Source organism: Rhinolophus ferrumequinum, chromosome 10, assembly GCF_004115265.2.
Source record: "Rhinolophus ferrumequinum isolate MPI-CBG mRhiFer1 chromosome 10, mRhiFer1_v1.p, whole genome shotgun sequence".
Taxonomy (NCBI): Eukaryota; Metazoa; Chordata; class Mammalia; order Chiroptera; family Rhinolophidae; genus Rhinolophus; species Rhinolophus ferrumequinum.
The window spans coordinates 81,351,208-81,368,909 of NC_046293.1; the positions used below are offsets into that span (position 1 = coordinate 81,351,208).

General features: G+C 42.0%; 2 protein-coding genes across 4 annotated transcripts in view; both read right to left on the reverse strand.

Annotated features, from left to right (window-relative positions):
- Positions 1-15,373, reverse strand: part of POC1B (POC1 centriolar protein B) — a 97,078-nt gene extending 81,705 nt beyond the window's left edge. The window contains exons 1-2 of one of the 3 annotated variants that reach the window (XM_033117032.1): positions 14,443-14,860; positions 14,112-14,196 (exon numbers count right to left, since the gene is read on the reverse strand). Coding sequence is in view for 2 of the 3 variants with exons in the window: in XM_033117031.1 (XP_032972922.1) it covers positions 14,112-14,196; positions 14,873-14,887 (100 nt within the window). In the remaining variant the exon portion in view is untranslated. The other 2 variants (XM_033117031.1, XM_033117034.1) reach the window with 2 other exon arrangements.
- On the reverse strand, positions 8,681-13,771 carry GALNT4 (polypeptide N-acetylgalactosaminyltransferase 4). The gene has a single exon (XM_033117030.1). The coding sequence runs from the start codon at positions 13,516-13,518 to the stop codon at positions 11,782-11,784; it is 1,737 nt and encodes a 578-aa protein (XP_032972921.1). The 5' UTR covers positions 13,519-13,771; the 3' UTR covers positions 8,681-11,781.
- Positions 15,374-17,702: the final 2,329 nt, after the last annotated feature.

Sequence of the window (17,702 nt, forward strand, 5' to 3'; positions counted from 1 at the left end):
GCTAATGGATTAGATGTGAGGGAGAGACAAAGAGAACAAGCAAAGGTACCAACCAGGCTGTTGCCCTGGGCTCCCAGGTGAATTTCAGAGCCATTTAACGAGACTAGAAAGACCAGAAGAGAAGGAGGTTGAAAGTGAGGCAGGATGGGGTGGTAATCAACAGTTCTTTTTAAGATGTAAGTTTGAGATGCCCATTTGACATGCAAGTTGAAATGCCAAATAGAGAGATGGAGCTCAGGAACAGCTTTTGACTGTATGTGTAGTGGTTAAAAAAGCAAAGTACACATAGAATTAGGCTTCCCGACTGAAATCCACACCTACCAGCTATGTGTCCTTGGGCAAGTTACTCAATGTTTCTATGCCTGGGACATTTTATCCGTAAAAGGAGGTATTTAAAGTATTATGTGAAATAATACTTGTAATTCATGCCTGGCAATTCATGCCTGGCACACAGAAAACACTCAAGTGTAGCTATTATTACTAGAGTTTTTGTTTTTGTTACTGTCAGCAGCAGCAGCAGTCTAGATAATAAAGAGTGGGAACTGGATTTGATCACTCAGGAAGTGAGTACAGATAAAGAAGAGGGTAAAATTACTTACAATCGAGAGAATGAAGAGGAAAGGAAGGAGCCATAAATGAAGTAGGAAGGGAGTGAGGAGATTGTGGTGTCCAGGACTTCAGGAAATACTATGAGAGGGTGACAAGCTGTGTCAAATGCTTCAAAGAGATTTAGTTAAGATCAGGCCTGAACAGGACCACTTACATAATCTGTGGGGCCCCATGTAAAATGTAAACGTGGGGCTGTTGTAGAAAAACTAAGAATTTCAGTGATCACAGGGACCTGTGCGACTACATTGTGTTACTAAACACAATTGATTCATTAATTCATTGAAAGTTTACAGGGTCCCTAATTCTCAGTATAATAAGGAGTAGAAAAAATATTATTATGGGATCATGGTAATAGGATCATGGTGAAGCAACAAATAATTGGAGGGAGGGGGGTTGGAGAAATGAGAATATGAAGCTTAACCAAGAAAGTGACTTGAACTTTGTCATCTGACATACTTTGTCAGGAAAAGTGGAAAAGGGTACCTGAACCAGAGCGGACACTCAAAACTTGTAACTTGAGAATTCATAGCTACACATCCATGTTAAGCAACACTTGATTATCAGCAGGAGGCCTGCAAAAGAGAAATGACTAAGAGAGCAGGATGAACAAACGTTTAAAAAACGGGGACAGCCTAACCTTAGGTTAAGGTGGCATTTCAGAGGCCTACTAATTATAAAACACCAGAGGCAGAGATGTTCCAATTACACTCTATATTCTCTTGCAAATTTCATGCAAACAGATAAAAAGACCACCAATAGATTAAAAACCCTATGAAGGCATTCGTACTAAAACCTGTGAAAACCAGTACTGATCTTTCCGTACTTTCTTAATCAAAGGTATTTGATCACTGCTGTCAGTGCTGCACTGTATCAACTTGGCATTTGCTTTCATATATTTCCCCTCAACCACACCCTATCTAAACATTACCACATCATTTAAAATGTCAAAGCCATATCATTCATCATCTGACTGGTCTATTTTGAGATAAAATGTCAAAGGGAGGAAGTTAAGAGAAAAGGTTAATTGGTAAATCTACCCAATTTAAAAAAAATTTATATTTTATAACAATAATTCATTGTTTCAAGAAATCCTCGTTAGGACAAAAGAAAGAACAAAGTCCATGCTCACGCAGGCCACTGCTTTGTTTATGGAGGTAAGGAACTCAAACAGCATAACAATGGAGAACATGTTTGCTCTCCACAATGCCCAAATGGCCAACAGTTATTGTGTCACCTTAAGCAGCAATAACTTTAGTTAACCCAAGAGCTCTCATTTGTTAATTTAACCAAAATCAACTACGCTTAGTTAGAGGTCTGCTTTGTAGGGGAACACTACTTTCTGGAAAGAAATGGTACCACCTCCAGTTTTTGCATTTGTTGTTAAATTATCTTTTTCAATTAGTAATACATGTACATGACACAGAATTCCACTATTACTAACACAGAGTATTTCCCAAAATCTCCTTCCAGCCGTTGGCCACCTGATCGCTCTCCTAGAGGTAAGCAGTGTTAACTATTTTCTTGAATATTTTCCAATGTGCTTAAACAAATAGGTGTGTCTTTTCATATGTATTTATTATACAAACGGGAGCATGCTACGTCCACCATTCTCCATGTTTCCTCTCCCCCAGCCCACTTAGTGCAATATATTGGAGCTCAGGCTTTATCAGTACAGAGAGCTGTCTTATTCTCCCCTGCCCACTTTAGATAAATTCTCATTTTGATAATTTCAAGCTTACAGCACAATTACAACGAAATACAATAAATTCACATGTTATTAACCAATGTTAACCCCAATAAATTCAATAATAAAAAAAGAAATGTCCTTATATTCTCTACTTTAGATTTTGCTCTTGTTGACATGTTGTCAATTTGTTTTATCATTCTCTCTCTACATAAATACTCTTAGATGCGCATTTTTTTCTTAACCATTTGAAACAGTTAGAAACATAATGTCTCTTCTACCAAAATGCTTCAGTATGTATTTCCTAAGAACAAGGACGCTCACTGACATAAACCACAGTACAATAAACAAAGTCAGGAAATTAAATACTATTTAATATACTCTTATTATCGCATCCACAGTCCATATATGGATTTTGCCAATTAGAGCTGCTTTCCCCAGTCCATGATGTAATCCAGGATATGTACTGCAGTAATTACTATATATAGTCTCCTGTGAACTTGGAAGATTACCTAGGTCATTCTTTGTCTTTACTGGCCTTGATATTCTTGAAGATTGAAGACCTGTCATTTTTGTAGTATGCTGAATAATTTTTTTCCGTGATGTTCCCTTGTGAGATTCACGATATATTGTTTTGATGAGAAATCCACAAGTTATGTTGTGCTCTTATCAGTGCATCATGTTAGGATGTACATGCTGTCTGCCCCAATATTGGTGACATTCACTTTGGTCACTTGGTTTAGGTGGGTTTTGCCTCCTAAAGTTTGTATCGTTCATCTTTGTAATTAATAAGTAGCTGATAAAAGTGAACTGGCATCTTAGGATGCTTAGTCATAGAGCTGGGAGGACTATGGGTGGAGCTGGGCCCCTTGTTAACCCTCTAGTCCTGACTTCCTGTTAAACTTTGTGGTAACTTCTGGGGGAGGGATGCAAATAAAGGGGGATGCCATTTGGGTCTCAGGCCACGGTTTTTTTCTTTTTTCCACGTGGGTGGCCAGTGGGGATGCCAGCTGGTAGTGGGGCAGACACACTCCTTGGTGGCTTTGTTTCTTTTTCTTTTCCCAAATAAACCGTTCATTTGGTGGGTTACCTGGAGAATTATTTGGCCAGTCGGCATAGTTTGTGGGGAGATACGTTAAGACTATATACTGTATTTTGCCATGTACAATAAGCGCACTTCTTGGCCCAAATTTGTGAGGGAAATATAGGGATATGCATTATACACGAGTAGTACTGTTTCCCTGAATGTTTGGGCCAAAAATGTGGGCGTGTATTATACATGGGAGCACATTATACACGGCGAAATATGGTAAATATCCTTTTCCTTAACTATCACACACTCATTTTAGCATCCTTTAATGATTTTCCAACCCATCATTCGCTCCATAATTTATCAATTAATTAGCAATTATATTAATTAATATTTGTTAATTTATTATTGCAAGATAGAACTTTCCCTTTTCCTCCATTTATCTATTTATTAATTTACTTATTTATACCAGTGTGGACTTGAAGATTATTTTACTCAATGGGTTGTAATCCATTGCTATCATTTATTTTGACACTTATGTTTTTCCACTTTTATATTTGGCTAGTAAGAGCCCCTTAAAGCTGGCCTCTGTGACCTTCTGACAGGTGTCCATCATTCTTCGAGTTCTTCCTTACTTCTAGAATTAGAAAATGTCCCAAGATGTAGTTTCCCTGCCTCAGCCCTGGAACTGGCCTTTTTCCCCAAGAAGCTCTGATTCCCATTAGTGGAAAATGGCATTTAGAAATCAAGATCTGGGGACTATGTTTACTCATTGCTACTGGTGTGTCAGCAAACAGAGCTAAGAAATAAGATACAAGTAGAAATTTCAGTGGGCAGGACTAAGAAATTAGATATAAAGAGGAGACTGTATCTAGCTATATGTAGACACTGAGATAAAGATATTAAAAATCATGAGTTCATACTGATAACTCCAATTCCAGTCTAATACCACAGAATACATCCTAGCCCCCCTCTTTTCATAGTTATAACTCTCTTCCCCCACAGTAAAAAAAAAATCTGGCTCCCATTAGGCTTGATATATTTTTGTTCAAGCCTAGAATACACAAAAAGTAGGGTGATAATCACTAACCCACACCTCTGAAAAAAGCAATCCTACTAACCAGAGTTCAGGAGTCAGTTCGGCTCCTCTTTGGTCTTGTCAGAATTGGTTTTCTTCTTTGTTAGAATGGATCTACTCCAGCTTTGAACTTAGGTTTAGGGCATGCCCTTTATTTCAGGTGTGGTCCTGATTCCTAAGGCCCGACCTCCCTGGTATCTCACCCACATGAATGAGGGCTCACAAGACTTCCCCACTTTGTCGGAGCTAGAGATGTAGGGACACCCAGCCTTGCATGGTCACTTGGGATCACCATTCCGCTTGCAGCCAGCAGGAAGCCATCGCTGCTAGACCTCACACATTCTCCGCCTGTGCACCTGTGGCTGGGCCCTCAGCCAAGACTGTAACGACCCCCGCCACACACTTCTGTGGCTGTGCACCCTGCTCAGCAACCACTTCTCAGGAATCCTGCTGCATAAATTTCAGCCCCTGTCGCAGCCAGACTATGACCGCAGCCAGGATGTCACCGCTTCCGCTGGGCTCTCCCTGTCTGCTGTGCAGGAGGAGTGCCCACAGGAAGAAAGCCAAGGTCATGGGGGCGCTCGCCTTGTATTCCCCTTCTTGAGATGATGACAGTTTTGCACTTTGTTGCTCAGTGCATGCAAACAGTTGCCTCACATATTTTGTCTAGATTTACAGTTGTTTTTGGATGGAGGACAACTTTAGTAATCAATTACTGTCTCATGACTCGAGGCAGTTCTGCCTTATTCTTTTTAATAGCTGCATAGTATGCTATTAACGCCTTAATTTATCTAACCAATCTACCCTGTTTAGGTTGTTTCCAGTTCTGTGCTTTTACAAATGATGCTGTCAACACGTGCCATTTCTGACATGTGCAAATATATCCTGATAAGTTCCCAAAAGAATTATTGATGAGGCAAAGAGTGCCTATGTGAGAATTTACTAAAAAGGCCTGTGTTCACAATACAGTATCGTTCATAACTTTGTAAATTTGGATTATATCCCTCTCAAGCCTTTTCATTCCATATTCAAGACTGTCCTAATAATTCAATCATCTTCACATAGAAATTCTTGAATTTTTCAATTATTTCAGAAATCTCGCCATATATTTTCTATCCTCATTATATTATACTTTAAAATCTACCTAACAGAAATAAACTCAGCTTTCAAATTTGAGGTCACCATGATTTTGCACTTTTTATTGCATTTCCAGGTTCATGCTGATCTTTGGGATATAAAAGAAACACTGCACTGCCTTCTTCTGGGAAAAATAAACAAGGAACTCTTCTACAGCAATCTATGAGAAGGAGATCTCTACAAATATTTTTAAGAAAAGAAAAATAACATGCAATCCCCAGGCACACACATCTATAAACCTAGACAGAAGTAAGGAGGGTTACACAATAAAAAGATAATATTGTAATCTTAACTAGATAAACCTTAATACCCTGTCTAATACTTTCAGAATTAGTGCATAATATCCTACTGCTGTACAATAAATAGCATAATTAAATGATGGCACTAACTTATAATTTCTCTGCCCTGAATGTGGGAATAATTGAGCATGTTTTCCTAAGAGCTGACAGTAAGTAATTAGCTTGCTAGTATAAGCATGGTCTAAAAGAAGCTGTGGGTGCTTTAAAAATCTTTAGGAATGACAACCTGGAGAAATGTAATTTAACTTCTTCAAATTCCACATCTCTATGAGGACTGATAATAGTAACAACACAAACCTTGGCTGAGTTGTTATCACAGGCCCAGTATCTTTACAGACTCCATAAGCATTCTTTTACTTAATCCTCCCAACAGGGCTGGTGCCTACTATCCCGCTTTCACAGATCAGGACAGGAGGCTTAGTGAGGTTAAGAAACTTGCCCAAGGTCACACAGACGCAAAGTAACAGAGCTCCATTTTTACACGCAGTTCTATCACACTCCAAAGCCTGTGCACTTAACCAATAACACAGTGCTTCTCAAAACACTGGGGAGGTCCGGATTATCTCCAGTAGAATTATTGGGGACCTTAATCTGCATATTTCTAGTAAGTCACATTCTTTGGGGTGAGACCCAGAAATCTGAAATTTTCACGACTTTCTCAGATAATTCTGATATATATTCATAAGGTATATATGTGTCTAAAACTATCCTGAACACCTGAAACTAATATAATATTGTATGTCAACTATAATTGAAAAAAAAGAAAAAAAGACTAAATCCATCATGCTTGATGTTCCGTTTTCTCTAGTTATGACCAGAAGTTTAAGCCTTCAGCCTCTCTGGTTATCAATCATTGTACACGCTCACTCCCATAATGCTCTGGGCATCCCCTTAGTCGAACCTGACACCCATGGCTTCTCTCCTTCCCAGATGTTACCACGAGGCCAGAGAAGTACGCACTAGATGATCGCTCGTAGATCTACATCTTCCTGTCTGAAGGGTCCTCCTCGTCCTTAACTACTTAAACTCTGACCCTGCTTGGGGACACCATGTTTGCTGAAATCCTTTCAGGTGACAATGATTTTCTTTCATATTTCACCTACTCCAGGACTTCCTCTCCATTCTCTGACCCCACAAACTTAAGTATGTCGACACAGCTATCATCCCTCAAAGCACCCCATTCTTTTTCTTCACGGCACTCAATTATTGTCCTGTTGCAAGTTGTGCCTGCACACAATTTGTGTGTTTACCTGGTACTATTTGTCTCTCTCGCTGGACCGGGAATCCTTCAGCACCATCTCCGGCACACCTATTTAGTTGAATTCTATTTGTGTACCCAAGCATAGGCCAGCACCTGGATGCAGCAGCGTTAACTACATAAAGGAGTACTGACTGGGTAAGTGCACATCGGGTCAGCATGGGGACAAGGCACGTGAGGACACTGCTGGCCTGCAGCAGCATCTCTCCCAGGCCAGCCTGAGAAAGGGATCAACGTGGCACGACAGGAAAAGTAGGACCCAATTATCAGCAGGGTGTAAGGCCTTCCCTGCTCCTCACGTCTGCCATAAGCCACTACCCACCTCAGGAACTCATTCACCGTTTATAACAATCTCTACCTCCTGTTCAAGAGGAATCATGGAGGCTTATCTGAATTTTAGGAAAAACTCCAAAACTGATTTCCACCTGTAGCCTAATACTAAGCTGGAAACTCACATAATACCTAACTTTCTTAACTTTACTGAATTACAAAATACTCAAGTATTAATAATAAATGTTGCCGTCCTGTTTTAAAGTCTAGTATGCACAGAGGGACAAAGAAAAGAGGAATCTTTTCTAGGATACATGAAATACTCCGGTCTTTTTGCCCCCCCACCCCAAAGTTTTAAGAATTGAGATATAATTCACATACCATAAATTCCCCCTTTTAAAGTGTACAGTTGAGTGTTTTGCCCCAAGTTATAGAACCATTGTCACTATCTAATTCTAGAACATTCTCACCACCACAACCCCCCCAAAAAAACAAACACATCCTCATTAGAAATCATTCTCTATTCCTCCCTCTCCCAGCCTCTAGCAGCCATTAATGTACCGTTTCTATGGTTTTTCCAGTTTGTTTTTCACACTCATGAAAATGAAACAGAGATGAAATGGTTTGCACAGGGTTACAGTCAGTAAGAGCGCAGGACTGGAACACACGTATTTATAGCAACTTTTTAAGCAGTATGAAAAGACAAGAGATCAGTGAAAATATGCTTAGCTTAACTATACAGATCTTAAATGTGGCTATAAGACTTGTGATATATAAAGCCGAGGCCTTGGACTAGTAACTGCCAGTGTGTCAGGCGGGGAGCGCGGGGTGTGGGGCAGGACTCAGGGAGCAGGGAGACCCATGCAGCTGATGGGCAGAAACTGCACTTAGGACAGGGTGAGGCAGAGACAAGGCGGAGGGAAGTGCGAGGCTGCGGGGCTCACGGGACACACCCGGTTCCCTGCGGCTCAGAGCTGTGAAGCAAGTGTTAAGGCACCCCCTTGCTTCCTTTCACAGTGCCCCCCCATGGGCCCACACATCCCCCACCATTCCCAGCTTGTTTGAGTAGTTAATGCATACATAATGCTAACACCACTTCAGAATACTTGCTGGTTAATGACACCTTGCAAAATAATACCAAAAAACTTGACTTTTTAACATTCTACTGTCTGCATTTTCAAGTAATTAAAGAATTACAACCTTAACTTACTTCTGTTCCCCATCAATAAATGTGCACGCAGAAACAGTGATCCCGTAGACCAAAATCATCAGAATCCATTTGCAAAAATAATTAGGCACACATTTTATTTTATATACCTTAATCAACATTGCAAATACCATCAACAAAAGGAAAAAAGGATGGAAACCGCTCATAATACAGAAAATTCATCATTCAAAAGAGATTAATTTGAACCTCAACATTCTCTGTGCTCATTTAAAAATATTGCTAAAACAGTAATTCTGAAAGATAAAGAAGTCAAAACTAAGTATTTTATTAATTAAAACTGAGACCCTAAACCAAATAGGACTACCCAACTTAAAAACAATCTTTTGTCTTCAATCTAGAAAAGTTTGATTTGCCAACATACAATGAACACTCAAGAGCCTACTACTGGGCAAGTAGACACATTTTCTTTTACAAACAAGATTAAAAATTCTGAGTTATAGAGATCCTGCAGATGACTAGCTTATTTTTTTTAATGACTTCTAAAAATGACTATTTAGATAGTGAAACTATTCATAGAATCAGACACTAAATGATATAGTGGCAACCACTTAAAGTTGAAACTTCTTGTCTACCAAATATTTCACTAAAACTGTTATTAAGCATGTACATAAACTTGAAAGGTCAACTTTTAATTGCCCACAGCAAAAGAAAACTTTGGTACCAATAAATTAGAAGCAGGGCATCAAAATATATTTTGTTTGTGTTTTTACAGTATGTTTTCGGAATTAAATTGGAAATGGCTGTGTGTGAACATGTGAAAATTTGATTCTTCTGTTACCTATCCTGCTGTGAGGAATGAACAGCCTCACTGTTCTGAATCATTGCTATAAAGCACCAGCCTAAACTTTCTTTCAAAAAGAGTAATGGGTTACACTCTGAAATTTAGACAAAAAGTAAGTAAAGAATTATGTACTACTTTACTTTTCAATGTTCTCTTTCCCTTTTGACATGAGCAGCAAGATACCAGAATAAAAATAATTCCAGTAAGTACTTCCAGAATATATGAAATTTAGTTCCCCCATTTGATAGGGGGCTAAGAACGACACAAATAAATTTTAAAAGGGAGATTTAATTTTACAAAAGGGCAGACTGAGCAAGGGGAAAGGGTAGGTTTCGGAGAATATCTGTTGTCAATCAACCCTTTGGTAAAATTAGGAGCATTATAAATCCTCCTTAAATAACACCCAGGGCCATGCACATTGCACATGAAATCTGGACAACTCTTTGATAAACTTTACAGTGGCAAGATAACTGACAGAAAGTTACTGACACATTTTCATTTTAAGAAGTAAAAAAGAAACAAAATATTCAAGATACATAGCAATTTTACTCTCTGAAATGGCTAGCCTAAAAATTCTTCTTTAATTCAGATTTTGTGACGTTCCTACTCTCATTAAATCATTAAGTAGACACTGAAAACTACTTATGAATATTATGAACTAATTCTTTATGGAGCACACATTTTTCATAACTCTAGGCCAAAGTGAACTAATTGAGATTTAATTCTAAATTTACCCTGTGATTTCTGGATACAACATTGGAATAAAACCAGTAAAATTACTCTTGCTTAAGTATGTATACTTCTCAAATAGTTTAGTTTGGGAAATATTTATATTCTTAGCCCAAAAGATTACTTTTAAAGTTTGAAAGATTAAAGATAAAAACAAAACTTGGTTCAACAATTATCAAAATGAAATGAATACAAACACTGACCACGACAACTTTCCATTCAATTCTGAATAAACCACTTCAGGTGAGCTCAGCTCACTTGAGTTTTAAAACCATTTCTCTTTTCCAGCTTCATAACTGGACTGAATGTTGTTCAACAACATTACCTATGTCAAAAGTGAAGAGATAAAGTGTGGTAAAGATTGCACAATGGCTGAATCTGAGAAGGGTGTAACGTACTATCATAACATTTCAGAGCTGGAAGGGATTGTCAAGATCTAATCCAGCACACACATTTTGCAAATAAGGAAACGGAGGCCAAAACGGAGTCATTTGGTCAAAGGACTCCACCAAAGTCACATTTCTTGGCTGAGCTATTCATTCATTCAGTTATTCATCCTCCTACTTCCTGAAAGCTGCCCAAGTGCCAGGCTCGGTGGTAGGTGCTGAAAACAAGCTGGAAGGCAGCATTCACCATGGTGGAAGAGTCTTTTTTTCCTTATTTTCTTAAGATAAATCCTTAAATGCCCTTATCAGCAAGAACTCTGTAGCAGAGTTCTGCAGCCTTTGTAAAAACCAGACCCACTTTCAGTTTCACACATTTCAGTAAACACAACTGGGTTAAACTTCAGAGAGGCCTCAGTTGTATTTACTTTAAGTGATTAAGCATTAACAAAAGGAAGGAAGTACAGTATTCTGAATGAGTCTCTCTCTAGTACATTCACAACTTAAGGGAGTGCAATCAGAAAATGCCTTAACACACAAGCAAGTTCACAGACAGGACAGCTTACAAAATCAGAGCGATTCGAGGTATCAGTATAGATTAGTTAAGTACAGTAGCTCAAGTTTACAAAGTGTGGAATGTAGAGATCTCCCCATTTCGTTCAGGTATTGGTATATTTTTCTGCGATGTCTATGCGTTGGAAAGACCTCCCAACTCCCATTCAAACTAACGGACTCTTTTAATAACACATATATCTAAACCAGGCCTTTCTCCTTAAAAATCATCTTTCTTTGATTTCCATTTGATTAAAGGAAAATTAGAATAAAAAAATAAACACAACCTAAAATTTAATGTCTCAGCTAAATTCAATGTACAATCAAAACAGCAACAGCACAAACTGCACACTCATGAGTTTTGTTTAAAAAAATGGGACATGCAGAGAATTGAATCATCCAACATAAATCATCCTTCATTTTGCTTGGATTTTTACATTCTTTAACATCAAATCTGGCACTTAAATGTTTTGTGTATCTCAATTCACAGTCCACTTTATGGAGAAGTAAAAAACCGTATTGACAAGAGTTCTGAAATAAAGCAACCTATAAGGCACTTTCAAATATTAAACAACAGCTCTCTGGGCACTCAGTTTCAGTATTCTACACCAAAATGAACCACAGATTATACAGAGCTCTCACGGATGACCACTGGGTGATTTCTGATAAAATACAATCTTCAGTGAGGCTCTGACTCCCCTGAATGTATCCTCTGCTCAGAACCAAAGTGCTATTGTGCCCTGCTAGTTCTCAAACTTCCAGATTTGATTTTTATCTAGAGTATCACAAGTTCTCATCTGAACATTAGGTTGGCCCTCTGGTGTCCGATACGCACTAAGACACAGTCTTGAGTGTGGATGAAAAATGGTTCCATCTTCTTTAAAATGCCAAATAATGTTCGCTGGAACAGGGGACCCATCTTTTGGACAATGTTGCATTCCAACATGATTTTTTTGCTCAGGAACCTCTGCACATAACTCTGTCACAGAATTAAACCTTATTTCTTTGTTTGAAGTATATTCAAAGAATTGATTGCCTCCTTGACCATGGCATCCAAACAGTGAAAGGTTAGCACCTGTGGGGTTGTTGTCAGGAGAATTATAATCTAAACATTCAGAAGAGATCCCCATACTGCGAATAGCTCCGTGCCAGCCTGGCCTATCCTCTGGAACATGTAAATTTGAAAACACATTTTTCAAATACCACTCAAAGCTCTTGCACTTCAGCCGTTCGCGTAGTAACTTTCTTTCAGAAATATCACCATAAGCTTCTTTCCTTGCTGGAGGGTTTCGATTGTAGAAATGTTCTTTGTACTCATCCATCCACACTTCCGCTGCCCGAGCAGTATTCTGTAGGAAATTGGGCCGAGCATATGGTGCCCGCTTAGGGAATACATGGCCCACGTGGGAACATGGGTGGATCTCCAATGTACCTCCACACTGCCACACCCGAAAAGACAGCTCCAGGTTTTCGCCTCCCCACACTTCCATTCCAGTGTCATATGTTCCGAGGTACTCGAAATATTTCTTGCTGACAGCAAACAGTCCTCCAGCCATGGTGGGTGATCTGATTGGGTCAATTCTCGATTTCCGCCTGTCCCTTTCGTGTTTGGGGACAGAATGCCACTGGAACGTTAAGCGCCAGTCAAACCCGCCAATCATGGGCTCTCCAGTCTGCATATAGAATTCAAAAGTATTCCAATCAATGGTGTCTATAACAGGACAAACAACTGCTGTTTCATCTTGACCAATCCTTTCCAAGAGTGGTTCCAACCAACCAGAATTACACTCGCAGTGACAATCCAGGAAAGTGAGAACATCACCAGTGGCAAAAGTGGCCCCAATCAGGCGGGCCCTAACCAGTCCCTCCCGCTTATTTGTTCTAATCAAGCGGACTCTATCGAGATTGCTGATATACGTTTCAAGTTGTGCCTTCAAATAAACTCTGTCACTCAAGTCATCGACTAAGATGATCTCCTTCAAAAGCACTGCAGGAGAAGTTTCTAAAACACTGTGGATCGTGCGGAGCAAAGTCGACCAGGCTTCGTTATAGAAAGCAATGATCACAGAGGTGGTGGGAAGTCTCCTATAGTTAAAACTCTTGGATTTACATTCGTACATTCTTCTATCCTCTATGTGGCGGTGCAGGGAAATCCTGTCACTGAGGTAAATGTTAATGGCATATCTCTCAATGAGTTCTTCTTGCTGCTTCAGTTCAGCCTCGTTGAGCTGGAGTTTGCTGGCTCTCCCCCACTCCCCAAGTGCATGGGAGTCCGCAGGGGGCTTCTCATAAAGCGGTCGAGACAAATCCCCTGCCATTTCCTCCGGGTCTGCGAGCTGCCTTGGACCCCGCTCCCAGGCAAGGCCAGCTCCAGAGGACGCATGGAAAGTGGAGACGGAGAGTTCCACCAGGATATAGGCCACAGTTAAAAGCGCCAGCAGCAGGCAGCTTTTGCCTGCCCAAGTCCACCTCACGGCCATCCGGATCCTCAGGGCTGGGGCGCAGACGCGGCCACCAGAGCCACCAGGCAGGGGAAGGGCTGCGCGACCCGCAACTTCAGTTCCCGGCTCAGGTAGGAGCGAACTTCCGAGCAGGTCCCTCCTTTCTTGCAGGCGCTCGGCTCCTTTCCAGCCACAGGCACTTCCAGGGGTCACCTGAGATCTCTCCGCCTTCGGCCCGCGGCACAGCCCCGACTCCTCTCTCCCCACTTCCTCCAGCAAGTCTCACAACTTTTCACAAACTCTCCAGCCAACACCCCACCCTCCCCGGGAGGAGGACAAACCCCTCCCCTTCCCACGCACTCCTCCTAGTGGTTAATTCGCGAAAGTCGCCACCCAGACGACTGCGCGGGTCCGGGATGGGGGCCCCGGACCAGCACGACCGAGGCGCCCCCCTCGGGCCCCCTCCGGCTGCGAGCGCACGCCCCGCGCCGGGCAGCCGAGTCTCCCGCCGCTTTCAGCCCCCACGTCGGTCCTCAGTGTCTCCCCCGGGACCCAGCGTGGACCGGAAGCAAGGTTTCCGACCAGCTGCGCGTTTGCCCCATCACAAAAGGAAAACAGACAATCAAACTTACCAAGTTGTTTGCCGTTGGGATTAAAGTCCACGGAGGTAATCGCAGCTTTGTGGCCCTTAAAATAACGCTCCAGAACGGGGTCCTCCTGGGAAGGAAAGTTGTCAAGTTTTGAAAGCAGGTGCAGAGCCCGAATTCGGGGGGCGGGGGTCGGGGATCAACGCGGCCCCCTCCCGCGGGGTCCGGCCTGGGCACGGCCTCGTAGACGGTGGGTCTGCGGAGCAGGATGCCCCGCACCAGCACGCGCGGGGAGCCCTACAGGGAGACGCGGGGCGCCGGCTTTCCCGCGGAGCCGCCGAAATCCTGTGTGGGCGCTTCCCCGAACCTAGCGCACCTGAGAAAGCGCCCGGCAGCCCGTTGGACAGGCAGGGTCCCAGGCCCCGCGGCGGGCACGCCGTCACAGTGCGAGGCGGGGCCCCGCCCCGGTACTTTTTAAAAACCTCCCAGGTGATGATTCTGACGCAGGCGCTCTATGGAAACCCTCCGAGAATTCTGGGGGCCATGGGACGACTGCAGGGGCTCGGTCCCGAGCTCCGAGACGCCGGCAGGAGCGCCTGGGAGCCCGGCCAGGGCTGGGCGCTCCCGACGCCCCAGCAGCAGAGGGTGAGACGTGGGCACCCGGGCTGAGAGGCTGAGAGCCCGCGGTTCAGGACCCGGCTGCGAACACCTGCCTCCACCTCCCGCCAGGTGCGGGCGCGGCCCCGACCTGGCCCCGCAGCCCGCGGGACAAGCTCTGGGGAGGAGACCCCCAATCCCGTCCTTACCGGGGCGGAGGCCATGGGGGGATCGGTGGGCACCCGGTTCCTGCGGGTGGGGGAAACCGGGGGAAGGATGGGCCAGGGTGGAAGGGGGGACCGTGCGGTGCCCGGAACCGTCTGCCCAGAGCGGCGGCGCCTCCCGGTCACTACAACAACGGCGGCCCAGTCAAACCCCGCGCTCCAGGCGTGGCCAGCCGAGCCCCGAGGCTCCGCCGGCGCCGAGACTGCCCGGCCTCCGCCAGGTGGCGGGAGGGACGCTTCAGGGTCAGGTGAGATCACACACCAAAGCCAAGGTGTAGTAACACTCCCGCTACGCCCGGGTTGACACCAAGAAAGAGGGTGGTAACTGGGATAGGAATGAGACCGATAGGAGGGAAAAGCGATTGAGTCTATGATCGATGCAATCAGAGTTCGATTACACGTTAAAGAGACAGTGCCTGCGACGTTCAAGCGGGTCCCTGACAGCTTGTTGTGACGGGGGAGGGAGCTTTGATCTGAAGTGGGGCAGCTGGCTAGTTATTAATATATGCAAAGGAACTAAACCTCTAGAGGACAGATTTGAGTTTATTTAATTACTATTTCCCACACAATGCCCTGCGTGGTATAAATTCTGGGTAAACGTGATGAATGAATGAATGAATGAATGTTGGGCATCCACTTAATGTTTTTCTGCTTATGTGTTTCTATTCTAATTCTACTCTGCTCATTTGTGTATGTTTTAGAGCAGCCAACTTATACGACAGCATATTTAAAGTCTTTAGGAAGACTTAGAAATATTTTGTTTTGTTTTGTTTAAACTATTAGGCCACATAGTAACTATAGCCATTTCTACAGCACGCTTTCTTACACATAATATCATTTGCGCTTCAGCAACACTGTGAAGCTGATAGAGTTACAAAATGTTACCAACGTTTCCAAATTATAAACTTAATTCTTAGGTATCTTACATGTAATTTGTCAAAGACCACACAGACAGCTCTTCCAATTCCAAGCCCATATCCTTTTTTTTACTCTGCTTCACAGCATAAAGGACTCAGCTGAAAATTACATACAGACTAATAATTCTTGGCAGCGTAAAGTAGCATAACAGATACAGCTGGTAAAACACATGTTCTACGCAAATAAAAGGTATACTACACACCTTAATTACAGGTTCTCGAACTGTTGTCTAGTGATAGAATTTAGTTTTAATGAATACTATACATAGCAATTAGGCAGATAGGAAATAGCTTTAGATTACAGTGTTCGTTTAATTCAAGTATATGTTTATTGAATATCTGCTGTAGGTTTGGTTCTGAGGGATACAAAGGTGACTGAGACATTTTCTCTGCCCTCAAGAACACAACAATCTAAGTTTCTGAGCCTTATATTTTAGCACGCATAATGATGACTTAAGGGACCCCATTCCCAGAGATACTGATTTAACACATGTCAGGTGGGATCCAGCACCCTGTAGATGTAATAAGCGCCTTAAGTGATTGCTATGGGAATTTCAGCTGTGTACATGAAAAAACATTGTTCTGGTGTAGGAGGTGATGCATCAAGAATGTTGATACCAGCAACTTGTCAGCAAATTGTGGGAGGACTCTAAGCTTTGCTTATTGCCAGTCTAGGTGTGGCAAAAACAAAACAAAACAAACCTGACATACTTTAAAATAATGGATTCTGCTGGGAATATAAAATGGTATAGCACTGTGGAAAACGATTTGACAGTTCCTTAAAAAAGTTAATTCCTAGGTACGTACCCCAAAATATTGACAGCAGGGTCTGGAACAGATACTTGTACGCCAATGCTCATAGCAGCATGATTCACAATAGCCAAAGAGTGTAACAACTCACATGTTGAACAGATGGATCGATAAATAAATGTGATACCTACATACAATGGACTGTTAGTCATTAAAAGGAATGGAATTCTGATACATGGTACAACATGGCTGAACCTTGAAATCATTATGCTAAGTGAATAAGCCGGACACAAAGATTCCACTTACAGTATGAGGTACCTCAAATAGGTGGATTCATAGAGATGAAAAGTGGAATGGAAGTTACCAGGAGGTGTGGCTAAGGGAGAATAGAGAGTTATTGTTTAATGGGTGCAGAGTTTCTGTTTGAGATGACGAAGTTATGGAAATATATCACGGTAACGATTGCAAAACATTGTGAATGTATTTAATGCCAGTGAATTGTACAAAAATAGTTAAAATGATAAATTTATGTTATGTGTGGTTGACTACAATGAAAAAGTTATAATTCTGGAAATTCTGAGGAATAACCAAGACTTCAGAATTTTCACAGCCCAGATATGTCTAATATTGGGTACAGTACATTCCAGAAAAAAAAAAAAGTTGGAGACGTAGAAACTAGCTCAAAAGAAAACAGAAATATTTAAGTACAGATTTTTTTCCAAGTCTTTCAGTAAAATTTTTTTTCCAATTATCAAAGAAATACATGGTTTTAATTGAACAGAAGGGGGAAAAATATCACCTATTGTCCCATCACCTGACAGTTGAATTAAAAAAAAAATCATCATCTACCTATAGTATTCGCACTACAGGTACTCTTCTAAGTACCTTACAAATCCTGACATTTAATCCTCACAAGAATCTTATTAGAGAGATGCTATTATTGCCATTTCCATTTTACAGATGAGGAAATTGACATGCAGAAATATGAAGTTACTTGCCCTGGTACACAGCTAAAAAGTGGCAGAGCTTAAATTTTAGTGGGTGCCTCTAGACTCATCTCTCTTAATCAGTAAGTCTTGCTTGATGCCTTTTGCATGGGTTGCAACCATATTGTAAATATGTCAACATGTAAAATTCTGTGTCCTAGC

Excerpts from the sequence above, each read along its gene's own strand:
- GALNT4 (XM_033117030.1), bottom strand. The coding sequence starts at position 13,518 with ATGGCCGTGAGGTGGACTTGGGCAGGCAAAAGCTGCCTGCTGCTGGCG.